Raw genomic sequence first — 26,855 nt, 5'->3', positions numbered from 1 at the left:
GCCCATCCAAACCCAGTTGCTCAGATGCCTTCTCTAAATAGAAGGCTTGTATGATGATGCCTCCCATCTGCCTGCTTGAGGAAGCCACCAGGCCACACCAATTAATCCTGAGCTAATTTTTACCTGTGTCCACCTGTCAATGTCAATTTTCACAGGTCCTGAATAATGCAGCCACGTGGTGTGCCGATGGGACAGCCTGACTTGGGGACAGGACTGTCCATGGTCTGGGGTGAGTTCCCCTGGAAGTTCAGGGATGGTTCTGGTGGTCCACAGACCCAGCATGAAAAGACCCAGACCCACACAGAGAGATTTACCATGTGCTACTCTCAATTCTCTATATGTCACACTGGTTACTGCAGGAGAAAGTAACCACTGCCATTCACTTTGCTGCCGTTAAGTCTTTAACATCCTTCTATTAGATTGGTGCAAAAGCAATTGCGGTTTTTGCATTGTTGAACTTTGCTGTTTGATATCAGAATACATTCCTAAATAAATGTGGTTATGTTACATATCATTTTAATGCATATTTCTCACTTTATTTTTTTGATAATGACTTATTACTTGCTGTTTATTTTAGACTAGTGAAATGATGTTAGACAAAAAGAAAATTCAAATGGTTTTCTTATTTGAGTTCAAAATGGGTCATAAAGCAGTGGAGACAACTTGCAACATCAACAGTGCACTTGGCCTAGGACCTGCTAATGAACACACAGTCCAGCAGTCATTCAAGAAGTTATGCAAAGGAGACGAGAGCCTTGAAGATGAGGAGCACAGCGGCTGGCCATCGGAGGGTGACAGTGACCATCTGAGGATCGTTGAAGCTGAGCCTCTTACAGCTACACGAGAAGCTGCTGAAGAGCTCAACGCCAACCACTCTACAGTCATTCAGCATTTGAAGCAAGCTGGAAAGGTGAAAAAGTTCATTAAGTGGCTGCCTCAGGAAGCTGACCAAAATTCCAAAAAATTGTCTTTTGAAGTGTCATTTTCTCTTATTCTACACAACAACAAACTACATGGTGACATGCTACAAAAAGTGGATTTCATACAACAGTCACTGACAACCAGCTCCGTGGCTGGACCAAGAAGAAGCTCCAAGGCACTTCCCAAAGCCAAACTTGCACCAAAAAAGGGTGACGGTCACTGTTTGGCGGCCTGCTGCCTGTCTGATCCACTACAGCTTTCTGAATCCGAGAAAACCATTACCTCTGAGAAGTATGCTCAGCCAGTTGATGAGATGCACTGAAAACTGCGATGCCTGCCGCCAGCATCGGTCAAGAGCAAGGGCCCAGTTCTCCAGGACAACACCCGACTGCACGTCACGCAACCAACACTTCAAAAGTTGAAGGAACTGGGCTACGAAGTTCTGCCTCACCCTCCACACTCACCTGACCTCTTGCCAACTACCACTTCTTCAAGCATCTCTACAACCTTGTACAGGGAATACACGTCCACAACCAGCAGGAGGCAGAAAATGCTTTCCAAGAGTTTGTCAAATCCTGGGGCTCAGATTTTTATGCCACAGGAATAAGCAAACTTATTTCTCATTGGCAGAAATGTGTTGAGTGTAATGGTTCCTATTTTGATAAATAAAGATATGTCTGCCTACTTGCAATGATTTAAAACTCCTGGTGCAAAACTGCAATTATTTCACCAAGTGAAAGTGAAAGTCACTCCGTCGTCTGAAAGTGAAAGTCACTCAGTCGTCTCCGACTCTTGGCAACCCCAAGGACTATACAGCCCATGGAGTTCTCCAGGCCAGAATACTGGAGTGGATAGCCTTTCCCTTCTCCAGGAGATCTTCTCAATCCAGGGATCAAATCCAGATCTCCAGCATTGCAGGCAGATTCTTTACCAGCTGAGCCACAAGGGAAGCCCCAAACCAAGAACAAACCTCAGGTTTAGGGTCCCTGCAGGAAACAAGATCCAGCTAAGGCTGAATGACTTTGATTTCCACCATGTTTAATTCTACAGCCACTGCCCTTTCCATCATGTTTAATTCTGTAGCCACTGGACGTGACACTGGCTTCCCATGGACAAGGCAAAGAAATGTTAAGTAGATACAATTCAAGAGTTCTGCAAAGTGTGATGACACAGACCGATTTAACAGGGAGCTAAAGAAGTCTGCACAGGCCCTTCTTGCATCCGTCCCAGGACACCCCATACAAGTGACAGTGTAAAGAGATCACAGAAGACAGGGAAGGCCATCTCAGCTGAGTGGGGTTAAGCTACCCCACAGCCAACTTCTCAAAGTCTACAAAACCACAGAACCATCTGAAAATATTCTGTTTGTGTGTGAGTGTGTGTGTGTGTGTGTTTTCTCAGTTACCAGGCCTAGAAATCCAGAAGTCACCCTGACTTTACCATCAAATCCCACTTATCATCCCCACCCCTGTTAACCCCACCCATTATCACCATCATTGGCATCACCATCATTGTCTTTAGCATCATCAGCATCAGCAATAGACAAATGACATTTACAGAATGCTTCCTAAGATCCAGGCGCTCATCAGTGAATCCTCCCAACACTTGACAAGCAGAGATAATCTCACCCAGCGTATCCTGCACATAATGAAACAGACCGGGAAAGGTTAAATGACTTGCTCATGTTTACAAACCAACTCAGTGGTGGAGTCAGGATTTGAACCCAGGTTTGCCATCAGAGACCAAGCTCTTAATCACTGAATTTTCCTGCCTTTAATGCAATCAACTGCTGACCTAGCTTAGACCTTCAGCATTTCTTTCCTCGTTGTCAATACTATTGATACCTGATCAATCTTCTTGCTTCCTATTGACCACTCATAGGCCCACAGGAACCAGGTTATCCACTGTTCAGTCACCAGCTTGCTGTATGTAACACTCATTCTGCCCCAGACTCACCTGCCTAAAATCTCCCAAATGGGCTTCACCACTGGATCATAAAAACTCCCTGCACCCATTAGGGCTCATTGATAGAAAACAAGACAAAGATTCTAGGTACTTCAAGAAAGGAAGAAAGGCAAGGGCAGGGAATATATTGGAAAGACACTAAGTAGCTCGCTTATGCAAAGCATGGAGCCAAAGATATAGTAAGCACTCATCCCAAGTTTGTTGGGTGGAAAATGAAAGAGAGAATAGTGACCAAATAGAGCAAGTTGCTTGGTGAACATCATTTGCTTGTAATCCAATCTGGATTTGCTTTAAAAGCCCCTAGCAGATGAGGCTCTGGGCTACACATACCCCTTCCCCACTACTGCCATCTGAGTTGGAAGGATTCCCAGAAAACCTTCATAAAATCACAGGTAAAATAAGTGAAGCACCAGCCTAGAACCTAGAGATTTACACGTTAGTCCTGGCTCCACCACTCACTGGGTGGCACTCTTGGGCTCAACATGTCTCCTTTCTCAGCCTCAGTTTTCATGTTTGTAAGATGGTCATGTCTAGTAACTCCAAGTTCCCTGCGCTCAGAGGGGAAAGCGATGGAGTGTCATTGCGTAAACCCTGAGTAAGTCCAAACACAAGCTCTGCAAATCAACATTCTCAATCATATTTTGGAATTAGTATTAAAATAAACTCTACCCAGTCGTGGGAAATAATGGGGCCATGATGGCTACAGGAAGAGGGCTTTGTTCGAGGGAAAGGCAGTCCTGGGTTTCCAAAGCTGCTGCTATTATTATAGCTAAGTGCATTTACAGCACCAGGGCAGCAGGAGGAAGTTGACAACTTAAGATGAATGAGCTGGGACCTAGCCACCACCCAGCAAGTAGACTGCACAGGAGAATATATATTTTGGCCCTGTGTGTGCAGAGACATGAACACATGAGTGTGTGTACACTCGATGGAAAAGGCCCTAGCGAGCTTTCCAGCAGTAACTCGCACAGAGGAAGTGTGGAGGAAGCTGAGACTCTGGGGGGTCTGGTACCTGCTTTTTACGTGGTCACTGATTTTGCATCAATGGTCGCTGCAGCCCCGGCGTCCTGCTTCCACAGCCAGGGTGTGCCTGCTCTCCCATCAAACCCCCACCCATGAATCCTTTCTACCGCACACCCTGCTTCTCCTCCACGGGGACCGGCTGCCCCCTCGGTCTGCTGGTGGCGGCTGTCGGTGCCCCTGAGTCCACAGGAGGCAGGTGCAGACACGCTCCTCCACGTGAGCACAACACACAGTGTTTTTTGTTCTAAGTGGATTGGCACCAACCCACCCTCAACCTGCCAGAAATCTCCTGTGTTCTTTGGGCTCAAGCCCAAGGTCATCATATCACTTTCCAGGGAGCCATGGAACTGGACCCGGAGAGAAGAAACATCTGGAAAGTAGAAGATGGACACATATTACTCTTGGAACCAAAGCAGCTTTCACCCACCACACAACAGGCGCCAGGCTCACCTTCAAGACCAATACCAACAGACCAACAGACGCAGAACCAGGGGGAGGGGCCAGGATCTGGGGGAGGGCCAGGCTAGGAGCAGGGGCATGGGGAGAACGGGCCCTGAAGAGAGGCCCTACCAAACTCCCCACAGGCAAAGCTACGTTGGGATTTGCACCCTCCTGGGTGACTGGCGGGAGAAACAGGGCTAGTAAAGATTCTCTGCGGGGCCTCAGTATACAGCAAGAGTCTTCAAAAAATGTATATAATGTTGCATACAAACTCTGTACTCACAATTTTGTGTTTCTGCATTTACATCTGACATGTCCTCTGGTGTCTGATCCTGGGCCAGGCCCTCTTTTCACTCCAGCTCCTTTGATGCTGCCTTCTCCTTGATGTGTAACCTTGAACCACTTAGAGCCTCAGTTTCCACACCAATGACTACATCCAGTAACCCTCAATTCCCTCCTCTCTGTGTCTGACTCTGGCTGTTCCCAGCCTCTATGGAAGGAGGACCATTCCATGAAGGCCGAAGGGGTCCCAGCCCTGATGACATTTCAGAGCCACTCTGGTATTCTGAGATTCACATGTCCAAGTGACCATGGCCGCGAGGGGCAGCAGGACTGCCAGGACACCCCTGGAGAGCTCCTGCCTGTGTCTGCTGTAACCGAAGCCAGCTCTTCACTGTCGGAGTGAACACAATGCAAAACTCAACCCTTTATAAACTTTCAAGAAAAACGCACTGACCCCAGGTGGGTTGGTCAGAATCTGGCAGGAAACAGCCAGGGTATCATTTAGGCCATGTTTAACAGAAGGACATTTTGCAAAGGTATGGGCAGGGTGCAGAGACACCCCAGGAGATCATGTGTTTCCCTGCCATCAGCACAAGCCCCTAGCACAAAGTGATGGGGATGTAGGAAAACAAATAGCCTCCCCACTACCATTGCCCTCCTCCTTCTCCCTGACGCCCCACTCAGACATAAATGGGGGCTCCCCACTGGCCAAACCCAAAGCTCCCTGTTGCCCAAACCCAAAGAAAGCCAGAGGGCAAGGAGCCCATGCAAGATGGCCTCGCAGGGCGAGGGAAGTAAAGATAAGAGACGCCGCCCACCCAGCACTGGGGGATTTCTTAATAATCTTTACTGGAAACTCATGTGTTCACAGGGAAGGAAGGCCCACGTCACCTAGCACCCTGAACTTCCCTTGAAAAGCTCCCCACCTGACTACCTGAATCATCAGGGCCCTCTCCTCTCAGCAGTGCTATCTCTCTCCCTCTCTCCTGCCCTTCCTCTGCCTGAGGGTCAGCTTTCAAAGCCAGTCACTCCCTCCCCAACTTTAAACCCTAACTTCACACCTCTCCCTCCTTCATTATGCAGAGCAATTTACAGAGCATCTTGCCCTCTGGTCCAAGGGGTCATCCACATCTGACCTCCCAACTGTACAGCGCCCTCCCTGAGAGGCAATCTGGCAAATCATCTTCTTGTCTCCTTTCACATTTCTGTCATTCGTACTGTGCAGTTCAAACTCATTATCAGCTGCAAAGCCTTGTTTGGGGAGTGTTGCAAGAAAAATAATTTCCCCTAATTGATCTGGGTAAACATGTGTCTGTCAATACAAATCCCATCCCTTCACGGATCATTTGCTGTGTCTCCAGCTATCCGCCCCAGGGCAATGCTAAGGAGGCTGGATCCATCTTTGAGAAAGCTCTCTCTGAGTCAAGCTGGAAGAAAGGAAAAAATAAGCAGATGCTTCAAGCCAGGAGGATTTTCTTGTTGTCATGATCAACTCTGGTCTGCTCCCCTGCAAGAGTCCAGATTCCCTCGTCTCCACCAAGAGTCACTGCCCTGGAGCCCCCGGCCCACACCTGCCCATCACCACACCACACTGGCCCCACAGCCTGACTTGTCTGCATTCACTCTAAGTGAGGAGGCTGCTTTCTGCCCCACCTGAGGACAGCATGTGTCACTTAGAGGAGACTGGCCCTCTGTCTTCCTAAGCACCTCCCCCCTTGGAGGCAGATCGACCATCAGTGGACGCTGTTCATGGCAGGAAAGAAGCAAAGTTGGGAGCCTGATTTTCCTCTCAGTTACTGACTGAGCTGAGGCCAGTGTAGACAGAGAGCCTCCAGCCCACCCCCTGCATCCTCAGAGGGCACTCTGCACCCAGGTCTTCATCAAGTTCATGGGTGACATTGAACAGGCACAAGCTATACTGTCTCTGGGGAAAGAGGTTGGCTGGGGGATGCCTCACGTCCAAGGTGTGCACAAATCCCACCCTGATTGTTGACTGTTTTGCTGTGTAGATTCCCCAACCCCTACTGGGAATGGCACCCAGATTTTCCTAAGGGAACCAGCCATTCTGAGTTCTGGATCCAGGAGGTTTCCACAGGGCAGGTCCCAAGCCCTGGATCCAGGCCTTGACAACCAGCTCATTTCATCCGCCAGCTGTCAGCTGCTCTGCTCACCCGCAGAAGGGCCGGGGCCTCGCCCTGTCTTGCACACACTGAGAGGCACACCATCCATGCCGGCACACCACCCCTGCACCCAGGACTGAAAGACAGCCAGCATGATTCTAACTTTCCTGTTATGTTACTGTGGTGGGTGATTTAAATTCTCTGTGCCTCCACCTGCTCACCTGTAAGACGGAGATAGAAAATGTCCCTCCTTATAGAAAAAAGGGAACCTGCCTACACAGTTGGTAGGAATGTAAATTGGTGCCACCACTATGGAGAACAGTATGGGGCTTCCTCAAAAAACTAAAAATAGAGCTACCATATGATCCAGCAATCCCACTCCTAGGCTTATATCCAGAAGACAGAAATTCTAATTTAAAAAGACACATGCACCCCAATGTTCATAGCAGCACTATTTACAATAGCCAAGACACAGAAATGTCCACTGACAGATGAATGCATATAGAAGATGTGGTGTATCTATATACAGAATATTACTGAGCCATAAAAAGAAGGAAATAACACCATTTGCAGCAACATGGATGGACCTAGAGATGAGCATACTAAGCAAAGTAAGACAAATATCACAAGATATCACTCATACTTGGAATCTTAAAAAATTATACAAATGAACTTACTTATAAAACAGAAATAGACACAGATGTGGAAACAAGCTTAACATTTACCAAAGGGGAAAAAGCGGGGGAAGGATGAATTACAAAGTAAATAACATACACACACTACTATATACACAGACCTACTGTATAGCACGGGGAGCTCTACTGAACATCTTGTAATAACCTATAATGGAAAAGAACATTAAAAAGGATAGATGTATAACTAAATCACTTTGCTGTATACCTGAAACTAATATGACATTGTAAATCAACTATACTCCAAAATAATAATAAAGTTAGAGTGAAGACTTTAAACAAGGAGACTGCTTTTGCTAAACAACACAGCCCAGTTTAGGAATACCTTAAATAATCAATAATAAGTGTTGAAAGATTAAATTAATAATGTTAAAGAAAAAAAGTCCCTTCTTCCTAAGATTGCTGAGATTTAGGGTCTAGCACATACAAAAGCTCATGATAAACTTAGTAAAAGCTTAACAAAGATTCGTCATCATTATTCCCAGTGGCAATCAGTGAAAAGGCAAAAGGGGATTGGGCAGAATCACAGCACCTGCCAAGGCCAGACGAGACGAATCCCACTGGGCTCTGTAGTATGACTGAGGTGGGAAGAGACAACAGTTCTGTTAATGTAACAAAGTTCCGACACTGGGCTGGGTCTCCTGCATGTTTGGCCATGAGCTCCCAAGGTAGATGCTTGGATTTCTACGAGGTCCCTGGGGACATCTGAAACAAAAACAGGCAGGAAGCACAGTATCTCTCCCTCTGATTGCTTCCAGGAACCCAGGGCACCACCAAGGAGGGCAAGGATCACACTAAAGGGCTGTCCAGCACCCAGGGAGGGGGGTGAGGAGGAGCAGTGACTGAACTAGCTGCCATCACAAGACGGAGCCCACTGCCTAGCTCAGAGGGCGTCACCAGCAGGCCTGGGGACAAGGAGTCACAAAGGCACGAGTCTCCTGTTGCGTTTATCACTGTCATGATCACGTCTACCTCCCCACCAAACCAGACACAGTGGGCTCTGGAGCCAGACCGTCCATGTCCATGTGTCCAAATAACTGCTTTTCCGCTGAATGTGGGACTTGAATTTAACTTCTGCAGGCCTCAGTCCCTCCTTTGTCAAGTGGAGTTCGGATTCAGACGTCCCTTGCAGGACTCTCATCAGAGGACACGTCAGGAGTCAAGAACAGCCTCTGACACATGGGTGGTACTCCCGAAATGTTCACCATTATTTTGAAGACAGAGAGTCCTCAAGGCAATATCAGGGCCTGATCCACCTTTGCTTCCCTGGTCCCCTAGATCCAACAGCTAATGTGCTGACCTACAACCCTAACTTCCAGTCTGGCATCTCAAGTCTGCTTTTCTAAATGTCCCTACTGATTTCCATGGTCTCTTTTTGGAAGGAGAAAGCAGTTTTAACTGGAGTCAATGAATAACGGAAGATATTCTACACCTCTGAAGAAAATTTCTGGAGCCACATCTAGTTCCCCGATAGCCTGAGGACTGCTGAGAGACCCTCCCAGGGTTCTGGTGCAGGAGAGACCCTCCGAGGTTTCATGTGTGTTCGCCTGCTGCCCCCTGGTGGACAGATTCAAAGTGAGCAGGAAGTCTTGGAAACAATGAAGGCTGTCCTTGCCACTCCTAACAGGAGGAATATCTATGCAAAGTTTTAGTTTGCGAAGTGCTTTTGCGTTCAGCATCTTATTGTTGGTTGTTGTGTTTGTGTTGGTCGCTCAGTCATGTTCAACTCTGTGCGACCCCATGGACTGTAGCCTGCCAGGTTCCTCCATCTGAGCCTTCAAACAACCCACAAGGGAGGGAGGGCAGGAATTCTCCCCCACTTCACAGACAAAGAAACAGGGTTAGAGAAGGTAAGCCCATGGCGAGCTAAGGAATGAAATTTCAGGCTCAAAAATCTGATTCCAAAGCTATTCTTTTGACTCCAAAAGTCAGTGTCCTGTTCTGACCATTCATAGAATCATCTTGGGCACTGGTTAAAAATACAGAATCTTAGCCACCAATACGCCAAATACCTAGGGCTGTGAGTGAGAATCTGCATTTTGACAAACTTTCTAGGTGATGGTAAGTAGAGTCAGGTACTCCAACTAGCTTTTGAAAATCACTGCCTGGTTATCACATAGCCTTGGATTCTGTGCTTAGACACCCTTCTAAGTCTGTGTGAGCTGCTAGACTGGGTGGCTGATGAACCAAAGAAATGTATGCCTCACGGCTCTAAAGACCAGAAGTCCAAGGTCAAGGTGCCAGCATATCTGTATGCTGTGCAGGAAGGGCCTCCTTTTTAGCTCACAAACAGTCGCCTTTTGGCTTTAACTTCACATGACAAGGGAGCTCCCTGGGGTCTCTTTTAAGGGACACTGATCCCATTCATGACAGCTCTGCCCTCATGACCTAAACACTTCCCAAAGGTCCCACTTCCAAACACCACACATTAGAGGCTTAGGATTTCAACATATGAATTCTGAGGAGACATGCAGTTTACAGCACCCTCCCTCTGCTCTGCCCCCAATGCTAAGGGTCTAATCTCTTCCTCCCAACTTCGGCCTCTCCCTGGATCCCATCATACTAAGAGCCCAAATCATCTGAGAACTCATTTGCCATGCACATCATGCACACTATTCCTTGATGCTCCACCCCCATAATCCTAGGGGTCAGTGTTCCCATCTTACAGTTGGAGGCCTCTGGGCCAGTACAGGTGTGCTGTAGGATCTGAACCCTGGACTGTGACCACGGAGACCACACGGTGCGGCTCTGTGCCACACTACCCTGTCTCCCCAGCAGAACTCCCATCCTGTGTTCCAGCCCCCTTAAAGCCCTGCCTGATTTTCTGATCATGAGACAAAAACAAACTGTCACTAAAATGACACTGCCTCATTTGGGTCTCAAAGATGAGCTGCCCACGTCCAGGTCACATCTTTCTTTGAGGTGGAAATCCCACAGCTAAATCCCATGTACTCCTACAACATGGGGACCCGGCTAGAGGGAAGGGACCCCAAATCTGGATGTCCTTAGGCTGCTCCAAAGTACAGGATAAATATCAACTGCTTAGAGAACCACTAGACAGAATATCTACGGTGCTGGTCTCTATGCATGTTTCACTACGAGAAATACTCATCCAGAAAATAAGCGCAGGTCAAAGGTTTAATTCTCCTAAGAAAAACAGAAACTAAAGACAGAAGGTTCCCAGGACTGCCCCGCGGTCTGTCAGAGAGGCGCCCACCTCCCAGAACAGGAGTGAGAGGCGCCTGGCTCTTGTGTGTTCCCAGAGGCGGGAGGAAGGAGGTGAGGAGGGGACACTGTACGGAAGGCCTTTGGGGTCTCCAACCACGGCAGCCCCTGTTGACCTGTGAGCCTGGTGTGTGTGTCTGGGTCCCAAAGATTTCATTTGAGGGAGAAAAGGTAAAATTTTAAGAGGAAAAATAGAAAAGAAAAAATGGGATCCAACCTTCTCCTCGGAGTACAAACCTGAAGGTCCAGAGGGAGGTAAATGGCCTCGTCCAGGGCCACACAGCTGGTAGAGGCCAGACTGAAATCAAAACCCGATATTCTGTGTTAAATCAACGTGTGGCACCTCCATCTAGCCCGTGGGACACGCTGGGAGGTTTTCTCCGATACAGGCCACACTCACATAATGCAATAATGGGCAAGGCCCAGGGCCCGGGGAGGCGGAGACCAGGCACAGCAGGGGCTGGCACTTGCGCATGCGCCCTGGGAGACAGTGAAGAGGCGATGCCGCAGGACGCAGCCTGACCTCGGGGTGAGGGGAAAATGACCCAAGGAAGCAGTGTGTAGGGGCTGAGCTGAGCAGGGGCGCTGGTGGAACACATGTCACTCACAGTCACTTTGGTACACGAGCTCCCGCTCACTAGTCATCCGGAGAGGCACTGTAACAAGCATTCAAGCACTGACTGCCCCCAAAAGGAAGAGATTTCCCTTCTAGGTACTGAGCACCTACCTACACAGAGCTCTGCAGTCTGATCTGTTTCCAGTCTGCCCTGCAAAGCAACCTGTACCACCCCATCTCACAGAGGAGAAAAATGAGGTTAAAAGAACCGGTGTCACAAAGCTGATAACAGGTGGAACCAGAATTTGAACCACAATGTATACATTCTTTCCATAATCCCTGCCTATGAAATGTAAGCAAGCAGAGACTGGGGTTTAAGCTAAACGTCCCAGCCACTGAATCTAGATGGGTCTTTCCTGCTGAGAAATATAATGCCACAGTCCTGACTTAGAAAACACAGTTCTTTCATGGCTGTCTATACCAAGGGCTGCCCATGAATTTGAAATTGAAGTTGGCTGAAGTACAACAAGCTGATAGGTGTTGAAGGCTGGGGTTAGGGACCCTGTTAAAGAATGACAGGGACCAGGAGGGAGAGAGGACAACCAGGTCGGGGAGAAAGTCCCTCCTGCCTTCTAAGGAGTGATCCTCCCAGCCTGGCAAACACACACATGCAATACACACAAATACACACACATCATGCATGCACACAAAACATACATATACCATGCACACGCATATATACACATGAACATACTCATGCACACATCTATACACATGCACATACACACACATGCTTGTACCCACCACCACCGCCGCCACCTTGGCCCTTAGGCTTCCACATCTTGTAAAGCCACCTGACTCTCACATGGATTCTCTCATTTTCCTCCACTTGCAGACAGCCTCTCCTTCCATCCTGTAGTCTGAGGGCAGAGACATCAGATGTCTGGGAAACCCTCACCAAACCCTGCGTGGCTCTGGCCTCCTGGCAGAGGCCCAGCGTCTGTCAGTGACTGGTAAAGAGCAGGGCTGGTGTTCTCCTTTGGCAGGTTTGTAAAGAGAAACCTAGCCACTGCGTCTGCTGTGCTTCCACAACTGAACTGAACTGGGACCAGAGCCACAGTGTACAGCGGCCAGTGCAGGGGTTAGGGCCGCCCTCAAATTCTGCACTCTACCCTCCAGTCACTTTAACTGGTCTGGGGCGAACAGTGACAGCCAACTCAGCCCTAGGGTAACAGGCAGAAAGAGCAAATTAAGTCAGATCCTGGCCACAGCCAAAGTCATGAAAACTGATAACACTGCAGAGGAAAACACACACCAGTTATCCAACAGCCAGAGGACCCAGTGACCATCTGGGATTTTGCCAGAACCACCAGAAGCAAGGATCCCTGTGGCTGCTGGCTCACAGGGCCTCAATTAGAACAGTGTCCCCATGACCCAGTTTATTCCAGCTAGATTTTCTCACTGGGTCTGGCTCACATGCCAACAGCACATATGAGCTACATGGCCTCAACTCTAACATACTCAAGGTTCCCTTTCCACCCTACAATGACACTTATACACAACCCACTTACATCCCATTTTTAAAGCAATTTAATGCCCAAACTGAAATATAAAGGAGAAATGAGAAGAAAACAGTGGTTTAATACATGTATTTTGATTTGTGATGCTCAAGCACGTGGCCCAAGGAACTCCACTGAAGGCAACAGAGTTACAAGTGTGGACTTAAGGGAGAGGATCAGAAGCCATTTCAAAAAAGACATACTATAAAAATCAAATAACAGAGGTGAACACTAAATAAAAATCAGTGTTGCATTAATAACTGATAAGACCTTGTGGAAGTTCTCTGTGTCGGCGGGGTATCTGCCAGCCTTGTAACATGTGGAATGATGCTCTGCTGTGTGAACATCCCTGAGCACTGCTGGACACCCAGCTCTCCTGGACTCCGTCCACCAATGAAAGCAACAACCAAAAACCATCCCTCCATTTGTACAATGCCCCAGGGGAATGGCCCCAGACTCCCCCTCCACATCAAGCCAGGGGGGAGCAATCCTCTTCCAGGTGGAGGCAGGCGTTGGAAGACTGACAGGGGCATCTGAGCACTCACAGCCAGGCACACAGTGTCTCCCGCAGCCCCTGACCCATCACTCCAAAGGCGACCAACCAGGTGTTCAGTGTGCGGGATGTGCCCTCCCCACTCCCAGCGTCCCTGCTCAGGACAAGGTACACAAGACATGCAATTCACCTTATTCTCAGTGGGCGGGTTGTAAATTCAGCATGCGATACAGCAACCTGCATGTATCCTCTAAAACTCTCTAAAATTTACCCATGCACAGGCACCAGAGTAGAAATGAGCATACAGACCCTTAGTCTACCCAACAAGCAGACTTGTTCTCCAGTCTTGGAGCAGATCTCTATGTCCTTAATTGGGGTGCACATGAGGGGTGCTTACCCTGAGAGCCGCCACACTGTGAGGAAGCTCACGCTGCTTGGGGAGGCCACCTGTAGGTGTTCCAGCTGACAGTCGCCATCAACCACTGGATATCTGGGGAGCCAGCCTTCAGATGATGTCAGTGCCCTTGCCCTTGAGCCTCCCCAGCCTTTGAATCTTCCAGGTGAGGTCCCAGACATCACGGAACAGAGATAGGTCATCACGCAATAGCAGCATCTGAATTTCTGACCCACAGAATGAGGAGTAAAATTGTGTATGCTTTTGCCTAAGTGGCATTAAATGGTAGCAAATTTCTGTGTATCTTTCAACAATTCAAGATCACTCAGCTCCACAAAAGGCCCATGCTAGCAGACACACACCAGAACTGAGACTGACCCAGCGAAAAGCAAAATCAACCCCACACTCGATCAGTACTTTAGTTCGGAGGCCAGAGGCAAAGTCCCTGGTTTAAGTTACTTCTCCTAAAGGAACGTGTGTAGACGAATTCTTGAGGGTTAAATACAAGATGAATTCTGCCGAAGGGGCTCCGGAGGGACTTGTGGCTAGACAGAGGGGCTGCATTCTCTGGAAGGATACGCAGGGGTTTGTGACTGTCCAGAGGAGCCAACAGTGAGTGACCTCAGGGACTTCGGCCGTCCTCCGGGCACACGTGCGTGGCAGGCTCTGGGGCAGCTGTGCGGCGTCAGATGATGGTGCAGCCACAGCAGCATCTCTCGGGGTAATCCACCACATACACCCGGCGGTCGGTGCCATAGATGTAGTAGACGTCCGTCTTTCCTTGGTACCAGTAACGAACTTCTGTGAGGGGGATCAGCTCCAGGGTCTGGCGCTGAGGAAACAGTTGGCCAAAAAGAAAACCTCAGTGTTCTGTTCAAGTCACTCACCTCCTCAAAAACCCTCAGTAGCTCCCTCCTGCCTGCAGGAGGAAGCTCATGCTCTGGAGTTGCCATTTTGGCCCAGACCTGCCTTCTAGATGTATCTCCTCCTAGGCTCCTTCACTCAACCGAGGCTCTGCCCCAAACTGACTTCTCATCTTTAACCATCACCTGATTCTAAGTTTCATCAAGCGAGGGCGCAGACATCCCCACAGGAGTTTCAGGATGTAGGGAAAGTCACCAGCCCCAAACAGGACATCTAACAGGACATTAATTTTTAGATGGGGCGGGGAGAGAATGAGGTGGAAAAAATTGGAGGATAAAGTCATTGTAAACATTTTTATATTAAAACAACCATGGAGATATTAGGAAAGGAGACATTAGGGCCCCACATATGACAGCTGTCTCCTAACTGGATTCTACTTGCTAATGTCTTAACCCTGAGCAAAATATCAGCATGAATCTTGGTCTATAGATGCCAACCCAAAAGACAATCTGGGGCAAAGATTCACAGAAGTGTTCCCCCATTACATCTCTTTAAAAAAAATATGTGTGTCTGCCCCTAGTTCACCCCTCCCTGCTCCAGGACCACCACACAAATGGCCTGTGTCACCTGAGATGGGGCTGTGCCATCATAGAAAGCCCAGGAGACCCAGGGTGTAGATGGAGGCCTGCCGCCAACATACTGTGTGATCTTGGGTAGTCAGTGCCCCTTTGCCAAATGAAGGGTTCAAAAGGATTCCAATTGCCAGCCTCAGCAGTAAAAACATCCCAGGAGAAACATCTGTATCCACAAAATGCTAAAATCATGTCCTGATCCTCTTGCCCAGTCCCAAAACAGACACCTTAATATTTGGGGGTCTGCACTGTAGTGCCCCCAGAATATACCAGGGCTGCAGGAGCTAGGGTCCTTAGGTACCAATCTGGCGTCCTCTCTGGATGGGGCTGCAGACCAGGCATCACCTCCCGGTGAACAGCCGCTGAGGTGTGGCTGACACAGAGTACTGCTTCCACTGCATCACCCCCTTGCCTGACCATCCTGCTCTGGCTCCCCAACCCCTTTACCCGTTTTCCCTGGGAGCCCTTGCTTAACACGTGACGAGCACACAGATCCTTGTCTCAGAGCTGCTTCTGCAGAGCCCAGCCTAATGCAAGGTCCAGCCACACCCATTACAGATGAGGGCATGGAGGCCCTCATGAAGAGAAGGTTCAAAACCCGCGACCATGTGCAAGAACCAGGGAGCAGAGCCTGACCTGGTAAGCGAACCATCCCTGCAGTGGTTGCCAGGTGAAAAGCACCCTGAATCCCTCAGCAGATAGCCCTGCAAACCTTCCCTGGCTTTCAGAGAGTCACTTGTGTGCCTTGAATGTGGTAGATAATAACATATTCCTTAGAGTTGAAAAATTTGAGTTCTACTCCTGGGCTCTTCCACTAAGAAGCTGTGTGTCCTTACCTAAATTACTTCCACTCTCTGGGCCCCCTCTGATTCATTGGAAAAGTCATGGTTCAAAGTAGACCAGGGGTAGCTGAGGATGACCACAGGCTAAAATCAGCCTGGCAGCCCATACAGTGTTCTTGGTGGTTTTTAAAATTTTGTTCTCAATATTGAAAAACTGGAAGGTTTCATATAAAAATATGGACTTCAGAAGGTTTGAAATCTCTGCCCCACAGAGTTGAGGGGAGGCCCAGCCTTCTGGATAAGGGGTACTCCCACCCACAGTATCACCCACAGTACCACCCACAGTACCAGCCACCCTGCCAGCCTTTGAGTTTGAAGTGCCCCCATATCATGCTGAGGTTCATTCCAGCTCCAAGAGGGTCACTATTAAGTTAAAGGCATCCTTTTCTCTCCTGCAAATAGGGTAGATGTGCAGAGAGAAGGGGAATACTCATTGCAAAGGGAATAGAAGGACACTTCCCTAGTGATCCAGTGGTTAAGAATCCACCTTGCAATGCGGGGTGTGTGTGTGTGTTGGGGGGGGGGGGAGTGCCTGTTTGAGCCCTGTTTGAGGAACTAAGATCCCACATGAGGCAGAGCAACTAAGCCCATTGCCACAACCAGATAGCCCATGTGTGCACTGTGCGCTCAGTCATATCCAACTCTGCGATCCCACGGACTGTAGCCCACCGGGCTCCCCTGTCCATGGAATTCTCCAGGCAAGAATACTGGAGTGGGTTGCCGTTTCCTTCTCCATAGGCCACAACAAAAGATCCCGCAGGATGCAACTAAGATCCGACACAGCCAAATAAAATTATTTTTAAAAAAATTTTTAAAGGGAAAGGAAGGAATACTGACATTTTAAGTATCGGGTTCCAGGCGGTTAAAGCAAATGATCTCATTCCTTCAAAACCCTCTGAGGCGATGGTAGCATCTCTTGTTCACAGGTTAGAAACTGAACTGCAAGGAGTTCGCAGCTGGTGTGGGACCACTTTGGGATACGGGAGAACCAGGATCTGCACCCAAACTGTAAGACTCGGACCCGGGAGAGACTCCTCACCAAGTTTAGGCGCTGGGCTTCACGGCTCGAGCCCTCATCTTCCCGCCCCATTTCTTTTACACACACACCCCCGTCCATTCGCACACACCACGCTGCTTCTGGAGGCGCGATGGGCAGCACCGCCACCTAGTGGCCAGGAGGATACAGCCGCGCAACTGCCCTGGCCCAGGCCACGGTCCAACCCTTGGGGGCGGGAGATTTGGCAAGAGCCCTGTCGGGCAGCACGCTGGGTTCCAGCCCTGCCTTCCACCCTAGATCTCGAGCTTTCCCGTCCCCTCTCTGATACCAGGGGGTGAGAATCAAAATCACACTGAGCCACATTCCTGCCTGAAACCCTGCAAGCTTCCTGTCGCTCTCTGGATAAATTAACCCAAACCTCTCCCTGTGGCGTTCGGCTGGCCCGCCCTGCTCTCTGCCCTCCGGCCACTGTGGCCCCAAGTCAGTCCCCAGTACCTCCGTGCTCCTCCCACTGGGGCTCCTTCCCCCGCTCCCGCCCCCATCCTTCCGCCCTGCCACTCTGGCCAAGGAGCCTCCCTGCAGAGGAAAGGGCCCACTCCCACCTTTATGTCCACAGGGCAGTGCCCTGGAGCCCCAGCCCAGCCGGCACCTCACCTCCCACCAGCCCGGACCCCCTCAGCTCACCTGCTGCAGGACGCGGGCCCGGGAGGCCAGGGCAGCACTGTGTTCTGAGATGCCGCGCCTGGAGGCCAGAGAGATCTCCGGCAGGGGGAAGTCCACAATGGGATACACCTGGGGGAGACGCAGACCGCCTGACCCGAAGCCTCAGCACCTGGAGCCTTAGACGGCTGATGGGAGCATGAGCCCAGAGAGCGGAGGGCCCAGGCCAGGGGCGAGTGGGATGGGTGGGGCTTTTTAAACCTCGACAGACCCTGGATCCAACCAAAGAGGAGGGCTGTGGACAGAGTACTCCCCCACCCAGCAGACCTTTGCTGCTGCCTAACTCAGGTTGAGGGTGGCTGCGGGGCTTTCTAGAGCTGTGATGCCTGAAGTGAGCCTTTAGGAAACAAAGTGACTGGGGCAAAGAAAGAAGGCTAAGGACTATAGCGCAGTCATAAAGAAGGAAACCATGCCATTTTCAACAACATGGGTGGCAAAGAGCATTATGTTAAGTGAGGTAAGTTAGAGACAGATAAATATCCTATGATCTCACTTATATGTGGAATCAAAACAAAAACAAAAAACCAAACTTCTAGATGTGGAGAACATACTGATGGTTACCAGAGATGGTAATGGGAGTGGGGGGGTGGTGGTGAAGGGGGTCAGTTAGTACAAACTTCCAGCTATAAAAAAGTCTTGGGGATGTAAATTACAGAGCCATGACTACAGATGATAATACTGGATTGTGTATTTGAAAGCTGCTGAGAGTAGCTCATAAAAGTTCTCATCACAAGAAAAAAAAATTTTTAACTGTATGGTGATGGTTGTCAAACTAGATATATTTACCAGGCAATCTGAAACAGCCACATACTGTAAAAACAGAAAGGAAGGAAGAAAAGAAAAGAGAAATAAGGAAAACCTGACCCTCCCAATAAACCTCTCCGTAGATGTCCTATAAAAGCCACATTCCCTTACCAGGTGGACAGCAGGGGGCAGCAAATCTTTTCTGTAAAGGGCCAGAGTAAACACAGGCTTTGAAGGCCATAGGGTCTCAGTCTCAACTGCTTAATTCTGCCCTTGAAGTATAAAAGCAGCCACAGAGAGTACACAAACAAATGAGCTGTGCTCCAATAAAACTTTATTTATATAAAGCAGGGTGAGGGCCAGAGTTTGCAACCCCCAGTGTACAGACGCTCCCTAATCTGGCTGCCGGTACCTGTTGTGTCTCAGCCCCTTGCTCTGGCCGGTTCACTGCCCCCAGCCCCCCGCTCTCTGCTGCTCGTTACGGCCTCTGTCCTGCTGCTTCCTCTGCTGGACACCTTGACCCCTGTTGTCACACCGTCCACTTGCTCCCAACACCACTCCCCACCCCAACACCTCTGCCCCTTCCTGTCTTTCTACCATACAACACTGTGAAGAAAATGCCATTATCATCTTCTCCCTCAACAACTGTGAGATCTAAGGGCAGAGATTGTTCTCCAGGATCCCCAGGGTCTAGCATAGTGCCTGGTATAGGAGGAAGGTCTCAAGATTTGTGCAGGGGAAGAAGGGAGGAAAAGAGGGAGAGAAAAGGAACAGGGGAAGGATGGAAGGTTGACGATGTAAAACTCAAAACAGAAGTAGCCCTGAAGGGTCCCAGCAGCTTGTGTCCTGCCTGGGAAGCTCTGCTCCTGCCCAGTCTCTGGATGAGGGCAATGCCTGCAGAACCGGAAGGCCCGGGCTCACAGGGGCGGAGGGACCCAGCTCCCTTTGGGGCAGTTGCAAAGCCCTCCTCACCGTTGTGTTTTCATCCTTAAACAGGGTCTCTCCCCTGGCTTTAGCAAGCAGCTCCCCAGGGCAGTCCAGCTGGTGCTCAGACACAAACTCAAATAGGCTGTTCTTCCTGGAAGTGAGAAGGATGAGAGACGGAGCCAGGGGGTTGGGTTAAGAACATGGCCTTGGCATCAGGCAGCCCAGGGCAGAAGGGCTTGCCATGCTACCCTTGGGACCATGGGAACATGCTTTAGCCTCTCTGGGCCTCAGCAGCCTCACCTGTAAGGGGGGAAACTGGTCAGCTGCTGATCTAGCAAGGTGCCTGATGGGAAAAACCCTGAATGTGTGTGAGCTTTCCTGACGTGGGAACTCAGGACCTGGGACTCCTATCTCCCAGCAGGCGCCTGCACTGTGAGAGCCCCAACCAAGTGGACCTCCTCTGCAGACGCCACTGCAGGCCATGCCCCACCCCAGCCACCACCCCACCCGGCCACGGCACGGAGAGGCGCACATACCACGCGATGACCAGCTGGATGAAGTGCAGCAGCTTCTTCTCGCCCTTACAGGTGGCACAGGTCTTGTTCCCCCTCCCCGAGCACGTGCTGCATCTGAGAGGGGCCCCAATGGTAACAGACAGTCGTGGCATCCCAGTGGCTCCAGGGCCCTTGCCCCACTTCCTTCCTCAGAAAGGTGGGCTGTGGTGGGCAAGGCTCGCTTCAACGTGCCCACCACCTAGATCTTCTGCTTCTCATAGCAGTGCTCCAACCTCCTACTGGAGACCACCCTTCTCCCCACTCCCCAGAGCCTACACGGTTCAAGGGCTTGTGCCCCATCCCTCCTGGGACCAGCCTGAGCCCTCAGCCTGGCCAACCAGTTCATTCCATCTCTCTTGCCACAGGGCTGATACAAAGTCTAACACATGAGCCAGGTAGGTGTATTGAGATCTACCCCAGAACTTTTGTTGGAACTATCAGGAAAGGGTCATCCTTTTCTACTGAGGTTTCCAAGCCTGGAGCTGCTGGTGGCCACCTCTGCCACCACAGGAGATAACCTGCCTGAGAATGAGGCCAAAACAAAGGAAAGCAGAGTGCGGGACAGAGACAGATTCCTGGTGATATCACTTTAGCACCTGGATCCAGCTATACCTGAAGTCATTATAGAAATCTATTCCTAGACTTTTCCACTGCATGGGCCTACAGGTTTTCTATTTTGCTAAAGCCAGTTTGAATTGGAGTTGTTTTACTTTTTAAGTGAAAGAAACCTGAGTTTCCTTCCAAATCTAAGACCTTCTTTACCAATCACAGGTGGCAGATCCTCCAAAGCTCACCATCTGGCTTGTTAGAAGGATGGCCTGGGTCTTGGTGAGCCCAAAGTGTCATTAACCAGTGCACCTGTTGAGAGTTTCACTCCTCGGGGTTTCTTGTTCCCTTTTAAAAATTTATAAATACACAAAAGGCCATCATTTCCAAAATGGGCAACAGCCCATTGACTGCAAAGTCCTGCAAACAGGCACTTTGTTGATCTAGCCAATCAGCCGACCTTCCTTGATTCCTCCTCCATTTAGTCCCTGCAGTGGGTTATAAATAGGGTGTGCCCAGGCCTGGATCCTCTGAGTTAAGAGTCTCACCTTGGCTGCTTTTCTATATTCACTTCCCCTCCACGTGAGCAGGAAGAGGTCTCCTCTCTTCATCCACTGCCTCCCTTCCTCCCAGAAGTGCCTCATCACTCCCATCCACCCACCCACAGATTGCCTGACGGGCTCCATCTGGTCTGGAGAAACACTCTCCGAGGTGACAGGCACCTACAATGCCCAGAGCTCTGGGGACACAGGGGTGACAAGACGGATCGCACACCCACTTGCCTTCCTGAGGGCAGGCAGTGACAAGCAAGAACACCCGTGAGAGCACGCTCAGCTCCTCAGCTCTGGCTGGGGAGCCCGGTCTTACCTCCGCCTGCCAGACCCCGAACACATCTGACACCGCCGGGCGGACTTGGCTTTGCGCTTGGCACCACTGCAGGAGGAGCACCGAGCCTGCAGACACACGCAGCCTCAGTCCCACCCGCCTCCCCAGAGCAGGCAGAGGGCATCCTGAGGCCCAGCTGCAGGCCAGACAGTGACCCTCCCCAAGCCACTTCCCCGCTCCCTTTCTCTGGGCCTCCGCCCCTTGTCTGTAGAAGACCCTGCATCCTCATGTCCCTGCTTTTTCTGAGACATTCGCCTCTGCTGCTCTTCTCTGATCCCCACAACCCCCAGGGATCATCCCAGACCAAGCAGCCATGGCCAGAAGAGGTAGGGAGATGGGCAGGCTGGCCCCTCGGGTATTGGGGGTAACAGTTCAGTCCTAGAAAAGCCCACAGAGATGGGCCAGGTTACACCCCTATAGTAGGCTCGGGGTGGGCTCTGGAGCCATTCCAGGGAAAGCCTGAGGGACAATGTGGGAGGAGGGGAGAGGGGAGGGAACAGCAAAGGCCACGGGGAGGGGGCCCCTGGGAGGAGGCCAGGGCAGGAGTGAGGCCACAGCCGGACCCCGCAGGGCACAGAGCTGGGAGAGCAATGAGCCTGCAGCAGGTGGGAGGTGGGCAGGTCAAGGAAGGAAAATGCTCAGCTTAGAGCAGCAAGCGGTCAGTGTGTATCCAAAAGGCTGGGGCACAAATGGGGAGGTGGGAAGATCTGAGAACACACAAGGGGCATGGACTTCCTGCTGGGACAGCCAGTGCCTACAGGGGTCTGCAGAGAACACTGATGCCACAGGGGCCTGGATGGTGCTGAAGGGCCCACGACGGGCTGAACAGTATATGTTATCCCCTCACCCCCAGATTCACGTCGAGCAGAGCCTCAGCATGTGGCAATCACCTTTGCAGATGCAATTGGTAACGGAGAGGCCACACTGCAGAAGGGTGGGCCCCGTATCCAATGACCGTGTCCCTGTGGCACGGCAGAGACCCACACACGGAGGAGCGATGGAGGCAGAGGTGCGGTGAGGCAGCTACAAGCCGAGGACCGCCAGCTGCCGCCAGAAGTCTAGAGGAAGGATAAGATGGCACCTCCCTCAGGGCCTCCCAGAACTAACCCTGCCGACACCTTGATTTTGGATTTCCAGCCTCCAGAACTCTGAGAGAATAAATTTGTTGCTTTAAGCCACCCAGTTTGTGGTCTTTTATTACAGCTGCCCCGGGAAACTAATCCAAGGCCCAAGTCTTGTCCCTCCAAGGCCCTGAGTGTCCCTTCTCGGCATGTGTGCCTGCACTGTAAATCCTGGGCATCTGTCTCTCTGTCCCACAGACAGAGGGTCCCTGCAAGGAACATCCCAGGTCTCTGTCCTCCTGCAGCTGCACTGAGCAGGTACTCAATAAATGTTTGTAGGTGGAGGAGGAAAAAAGACGAGAATAAAAATCATGAAGCATCAAAGTGAAATAAAGTCAGTAGAGACCAGCCAATCCAACGTTCCCATTTTACAGGCAGGAAAGTAGAGGCTGGGAAAGGGAGGATGACTTGACTGAGATCCCACTGTTAGTGCAGGGAGGCCCAGGCCCCAGCCCAGCACTCCACCCCCACAGGGCCCTGCTCCCACACATCACCTACTCACCAACAGCAACGTGTGACTCACCGTGCCAGCCCCATGGCAGCCCCTGCACTGGTAGCGTCCACGCCCGTGGCACTTGTGGCATTCCTGAGAGTAGATGCTCGCCTGGATCCCATTCCCAGGTACCAGTAGTTCCTGATCTCACCACCCCCACCCCCAGGATGTCAGTATCCCAAATAAATGTCCAGCAGTTCAGGCCACAGTGGGAAGATGGCCATTCGCTCATGACAAGGATTCCAAAGCGCCTTGAACACCAAGCCAAGGAGGTCACATTACCATCTCCTTGGAGCTCCAGTCTGTCCTGGATGCTAAGATGGGGAGACCTGGTCTCTGACTCCCATGTCTTAACTCATACTCCCAGGCTAAACCACAAAAGCCAGCATCCTTTGCCTAACAGGTGGCTAAAGGAGTCTTGGGGAACAGAAGACATTAAAAAAAAAAAGAGAGAGAGAAACAGGGTATTTTTGCAAAAGGCAGTGAGGTAGCTACTGGAATTCAATAACTGAATCAAAATAGCTCTTCCGCCCTGGAGAACAGAATGAAACACTTTCTTGATCTCTCAAAGTCGTTTTCGTCTTATGACGTTGTGAAAACTCAGAGGGTAAAATGACACGCTTGAATCAAGTTCTAAAGTGAAACAAGGTAGGTAATTAGATGAGAACATAACATAAACATCTCGGCTGTGTGTTTACAACACACTAGGCTACCCTCGCTGCCTGTCCTGATTACATTTCTGTAAAACAGCATGGATGTCGAATTCTGCTCCCCTAATGACTTCCATTAAAAAAAATCCCATGATGCTTTAATTTTGTTTTATATTTGTTTCATTCAGCTATTTACTGATGGGCCAAAAAATAAAAAGGATAAAAACACTCAGATGGCCTAAGAATATGAATGCTCACTATTCAAAGCTGGTGACAATTTCATACCATCCTGTTGCTATGTGAATGCTCCCTATGCTACATGGAATTTTGTATGAGACTACATGCCATAGACTGGGTTTCCTTAGAATTCTGTGCATTTGATGGGCAAGGAATGAACCACCAGCCTAGACTCGCAGTTTCTTTTTTAAAAGGATAAAGTTTGAAGAAACCACAGTGCCAGAAAAACCAGCTCAGAGAGGAGTAAAGTCTCCAATAAACAAGTTACCTTGACCAATGACGAGTGAGGGACTTGGAACCTCTTAGTGTCTTCCTGAAACATTGGGGGAACCTGGACCTTGATGTCCCAGAGCCTGGGGGAGGTTCCTCTTTGTGGCCCATCCACGGAGTGATCTGACAGAGAAAGGGGTCATGTTATGACCAGCAGACAGCTGGGAGTACCAGCTTTCATTTACTCATCAAAGAGTCTGGACCTTCACCTGGTACCAGGTATTAGGTTCAACCCGGGGCCAAGGGACTGGTAGGCACAGGTCCCCTTAGAGTCTGTGGTTAAGAACATAAGCTCTGAAGTTGAACAGACCCGGCTGACTCCTGTTTCTTTGTACTTCCTGGCTGCAGAAGCCCACCCCAGCTCCTCTACCTCTGTGCCCTGCAATTCTCTCCTCTCTAAATGGGGGCTAATGGTGCCACGATGGTAGTAAAACCGCGTAGCAGAAGGCACACCAATGCTCATTAGCCCAGGGCTAGTACGTGCTGAGAGATCAATAAACAAGGACTGGAACTGCTACCCTCACCACTCCCACCATCTCCTTCTTTCTCGTCCTCCTCCTCCATTCAAGGAGACAGACTCAGCAACAACCACGATACAATGGCATATGACACGGTAAGTGCTTTGGACCAGAGCTGAGTGAGTGAAGGGTTCAGGAGAGGAAATCTTCAAAGGCTTCCTAAAAGAGGGGACCCGTGAGCTGAGCCTTGGAGGACAGGCCATAGTGGTCAGCATGGAAAGCAGGTTGAGCACAGAGCTTCCCAGACAGACAGCCTTAAGCCTTTGGGTGCTGCAGAAGAGGGCGGGGTGGCGCACTGAACAAGGAGGGGGTCTAGAGACTCAGGGAGGTGCTGGCGGTGGCCTGGGAGGCCGGCAGACACCCGAGCACACTTGCTCCCTTTGCCATCTGGCCCCGGGTGGCAGCACCAGCCTGTGGCCAAAGATGAACACTCGACTTTTTCAGGATCTCCTGCATACCACTTCTTGAACAAGGAAGCGTTTGCTAAGCTCAGCTCTGGGGAGGCTCCAGGAAGAAAGGCTATGCTGTCGTTTTATGGGAAATCAGGCTCAGGGCAGCAGAGCATCTTCCTCAGGGTTAGTAGCTAAGACAAGTCCTGACATTCACCACCAGCCCCGTCCATATCTGCTCCCAGTTACACCGATATCAGACAACTCACTTACTGGTAAAGGGCTGAAAAGTCCATTCACTTATCCTGGATTCACTGAAGGTCTCCAATCGATACTGCAAAGGAAAAACAATGTGTTCACACTCATGCCCTTAGGAAGACAGAGCCTTATGCAGAAAATGAGGCTTCCCACCCCTGGGCTCATCATGCCACGCACAGCACCCAAGGGCTGCTCCAAACAGGCTGGCAGTACTGACTTCTCACAGGTGGCCCGGGGCACTCCTGCAGGGGTCACTCAGTCTGAGGAAGTGTCCCCTGACCGGCGCATAATTGGGCAACTTCGGCTCCCTGTTTCTTTACACATAGAAATGGTCTATCACGTACGTTTTGGAGCCAAAACCTCCTTTTGACAGATGGAGGCTGCCGGAATCAGCCACTCCAAGCATCCCCTTGGAGGAATTTATCTGCCTGATATCCAGACCTTCCTTCCTTCTTGAGCCTCATCCGCAGGATCACAAAACGGAAGGGATCTTGGACATTGCCCAGCTCCTCCTTTCCCATGTGAGGAAAGGGATGCTCATCAGAGAGGTCCACTGACTTGCCTGAGGTCACACAGCCACACAGAGACCTTTACCCCAGATCCCTGCTCTGGCCACTCCCTGCGAGGCCGATCTCTATGTGACCGTGTGCCCTCTGGGGGAAAGCTAAGCCAACGACACAGGACATGTGAACTGACAGCTGACCATGTCGAGGCAGAAGGCAACAGAGGTGCGTCTATGGCCTCGGTACCAGACACAGGCCCACCCTGGAGCCTCAGGCCCGGGGATGATGAATAAATGATCCTTGGCACAGATGAAACCTGGGGGAGGCAGAGGGAGCTGGGATCAGGGCAGGAGGTGGTCCTTTTATCCCTCTGGCAAACAGATTAGTTGTGTCTTAAAAAACAAGGCTTTGGAGCCAGCAAATCTGGTTTGAATCCCAGCTTGGTCACTTCTAGTTTCATGTTTGGGAACAAGTAACTCCACTTCTCTAAACACCCAATTCCTCCTCTTAACTGGTGATGATGGTTATCTACAGTGCAAGGCAGCCATGAGGATTTGATAAGACATATATGGAATGCGCTTTCCATAATGCCCAGGGCATTCAAGCTGCTTCACGGTGACTGGTACTCATGATTCCTTGTATTATCCCTCACTGCAAACCCAGAAAGTGACAGAATCAACGTCCCCACCAGTCACACACACACACGGCCCCCCACGATTCCTTTCCCCCGGCCTCCCCAGACCCCCGCCGGCGGCACCTCACCCGACACAGGTTCTGCTGCTTCAGCTCCAGGATGACGAGGTCGCCGGCGGCTGAGCTGCCATAACAGCACTTGGAGTTCACGAAGCTGAGGAGGGCTTCCCGGGCCACCTCTTCTGTCACCACGGGGACTCTGCAGGGGACGGAGCAGAGGGGCAGTAGGTGCGGGCACACCCTGCGGGCTCACCCAGGCCAGCCAGCCCCCTCCCTGTGCAGATGTTAACTGAGGACTGGAGACTGGGGCGGGCAGGGAGTTGGGGGGCGCCATGGTCCCC

General features: G+C 50.6%; 1 protein-coding gene across 1 annotated transcript in view; it reads right to left on the bottom strand.

The window, feature by feature from the left end:
* Positions 1-514: 514 nt before the first annotated feature.
* The window catches only part of SSUH2 (ssu-2 homolog), a 38,304-nt gene continuing 11,963 nt past the window's right edge, over positions 515-26,855 (bottom strand). The window contains exons 5-14 of the mRNA XM_055558587.1: positions 26,584-26,713; positions 25,334-25,394; positions 24,152-24,276; positions 23,027-23,089; positions 21,365-21,450; positions 19,934-20,026; positions 19,443-19,548; positions 17,691-17,798; positions 13,675-14,503; positions 515-902 (exon numbers count right to left, since the gene is read on the bottom strand). Coding sequence (XP_055414562.1) covers positions 14,357-14,503; positions 17,691-17,798; positions 19,443-19,548; positions 19,934-20,026; positions 21,365-21,450; positions 23,027-23,089; positions 24,152-24,276; positions 25,334-25,394; positions 26,584-26,713 — 919 coding nt within the window. The 3' untranslated portion in view covers positions 515-902; positions 13,675-14,356. The remainder of the gene's footprint in view (positions 903-13,674; positions 14,504-17,690; positions 17,799-19,442; positions 19,549-19,933; positions 20,027-21,364; positions 21,451-23,026; positions 23,090-24,151; positions 24,277-25,333; positions 25,395-26,583; positions 26,714-26,855) is intronic.

The sequence above is a fragment of the Bubalus kerabau genome, chromosome 20 (genome assembly GCF_029407905.1).
Source record: "Bubalus kerabau isolate K-KA32 ecotype Philippines breed swamp buffalo chromosome 20, PCC_UOA_SB_1v2, whole genome shotgun sequence".
Lineage (NCBI taxonomy): Eukaryota > Metazoa > Chordata > Mammalia > Artiodactyla > Bovidae > Bubalus > Bubalus kerabau.
Note: the sequence above shows the minus strand (reverse complement) of the source record. Positions and strands in the feature narration are given on the sequence as shown.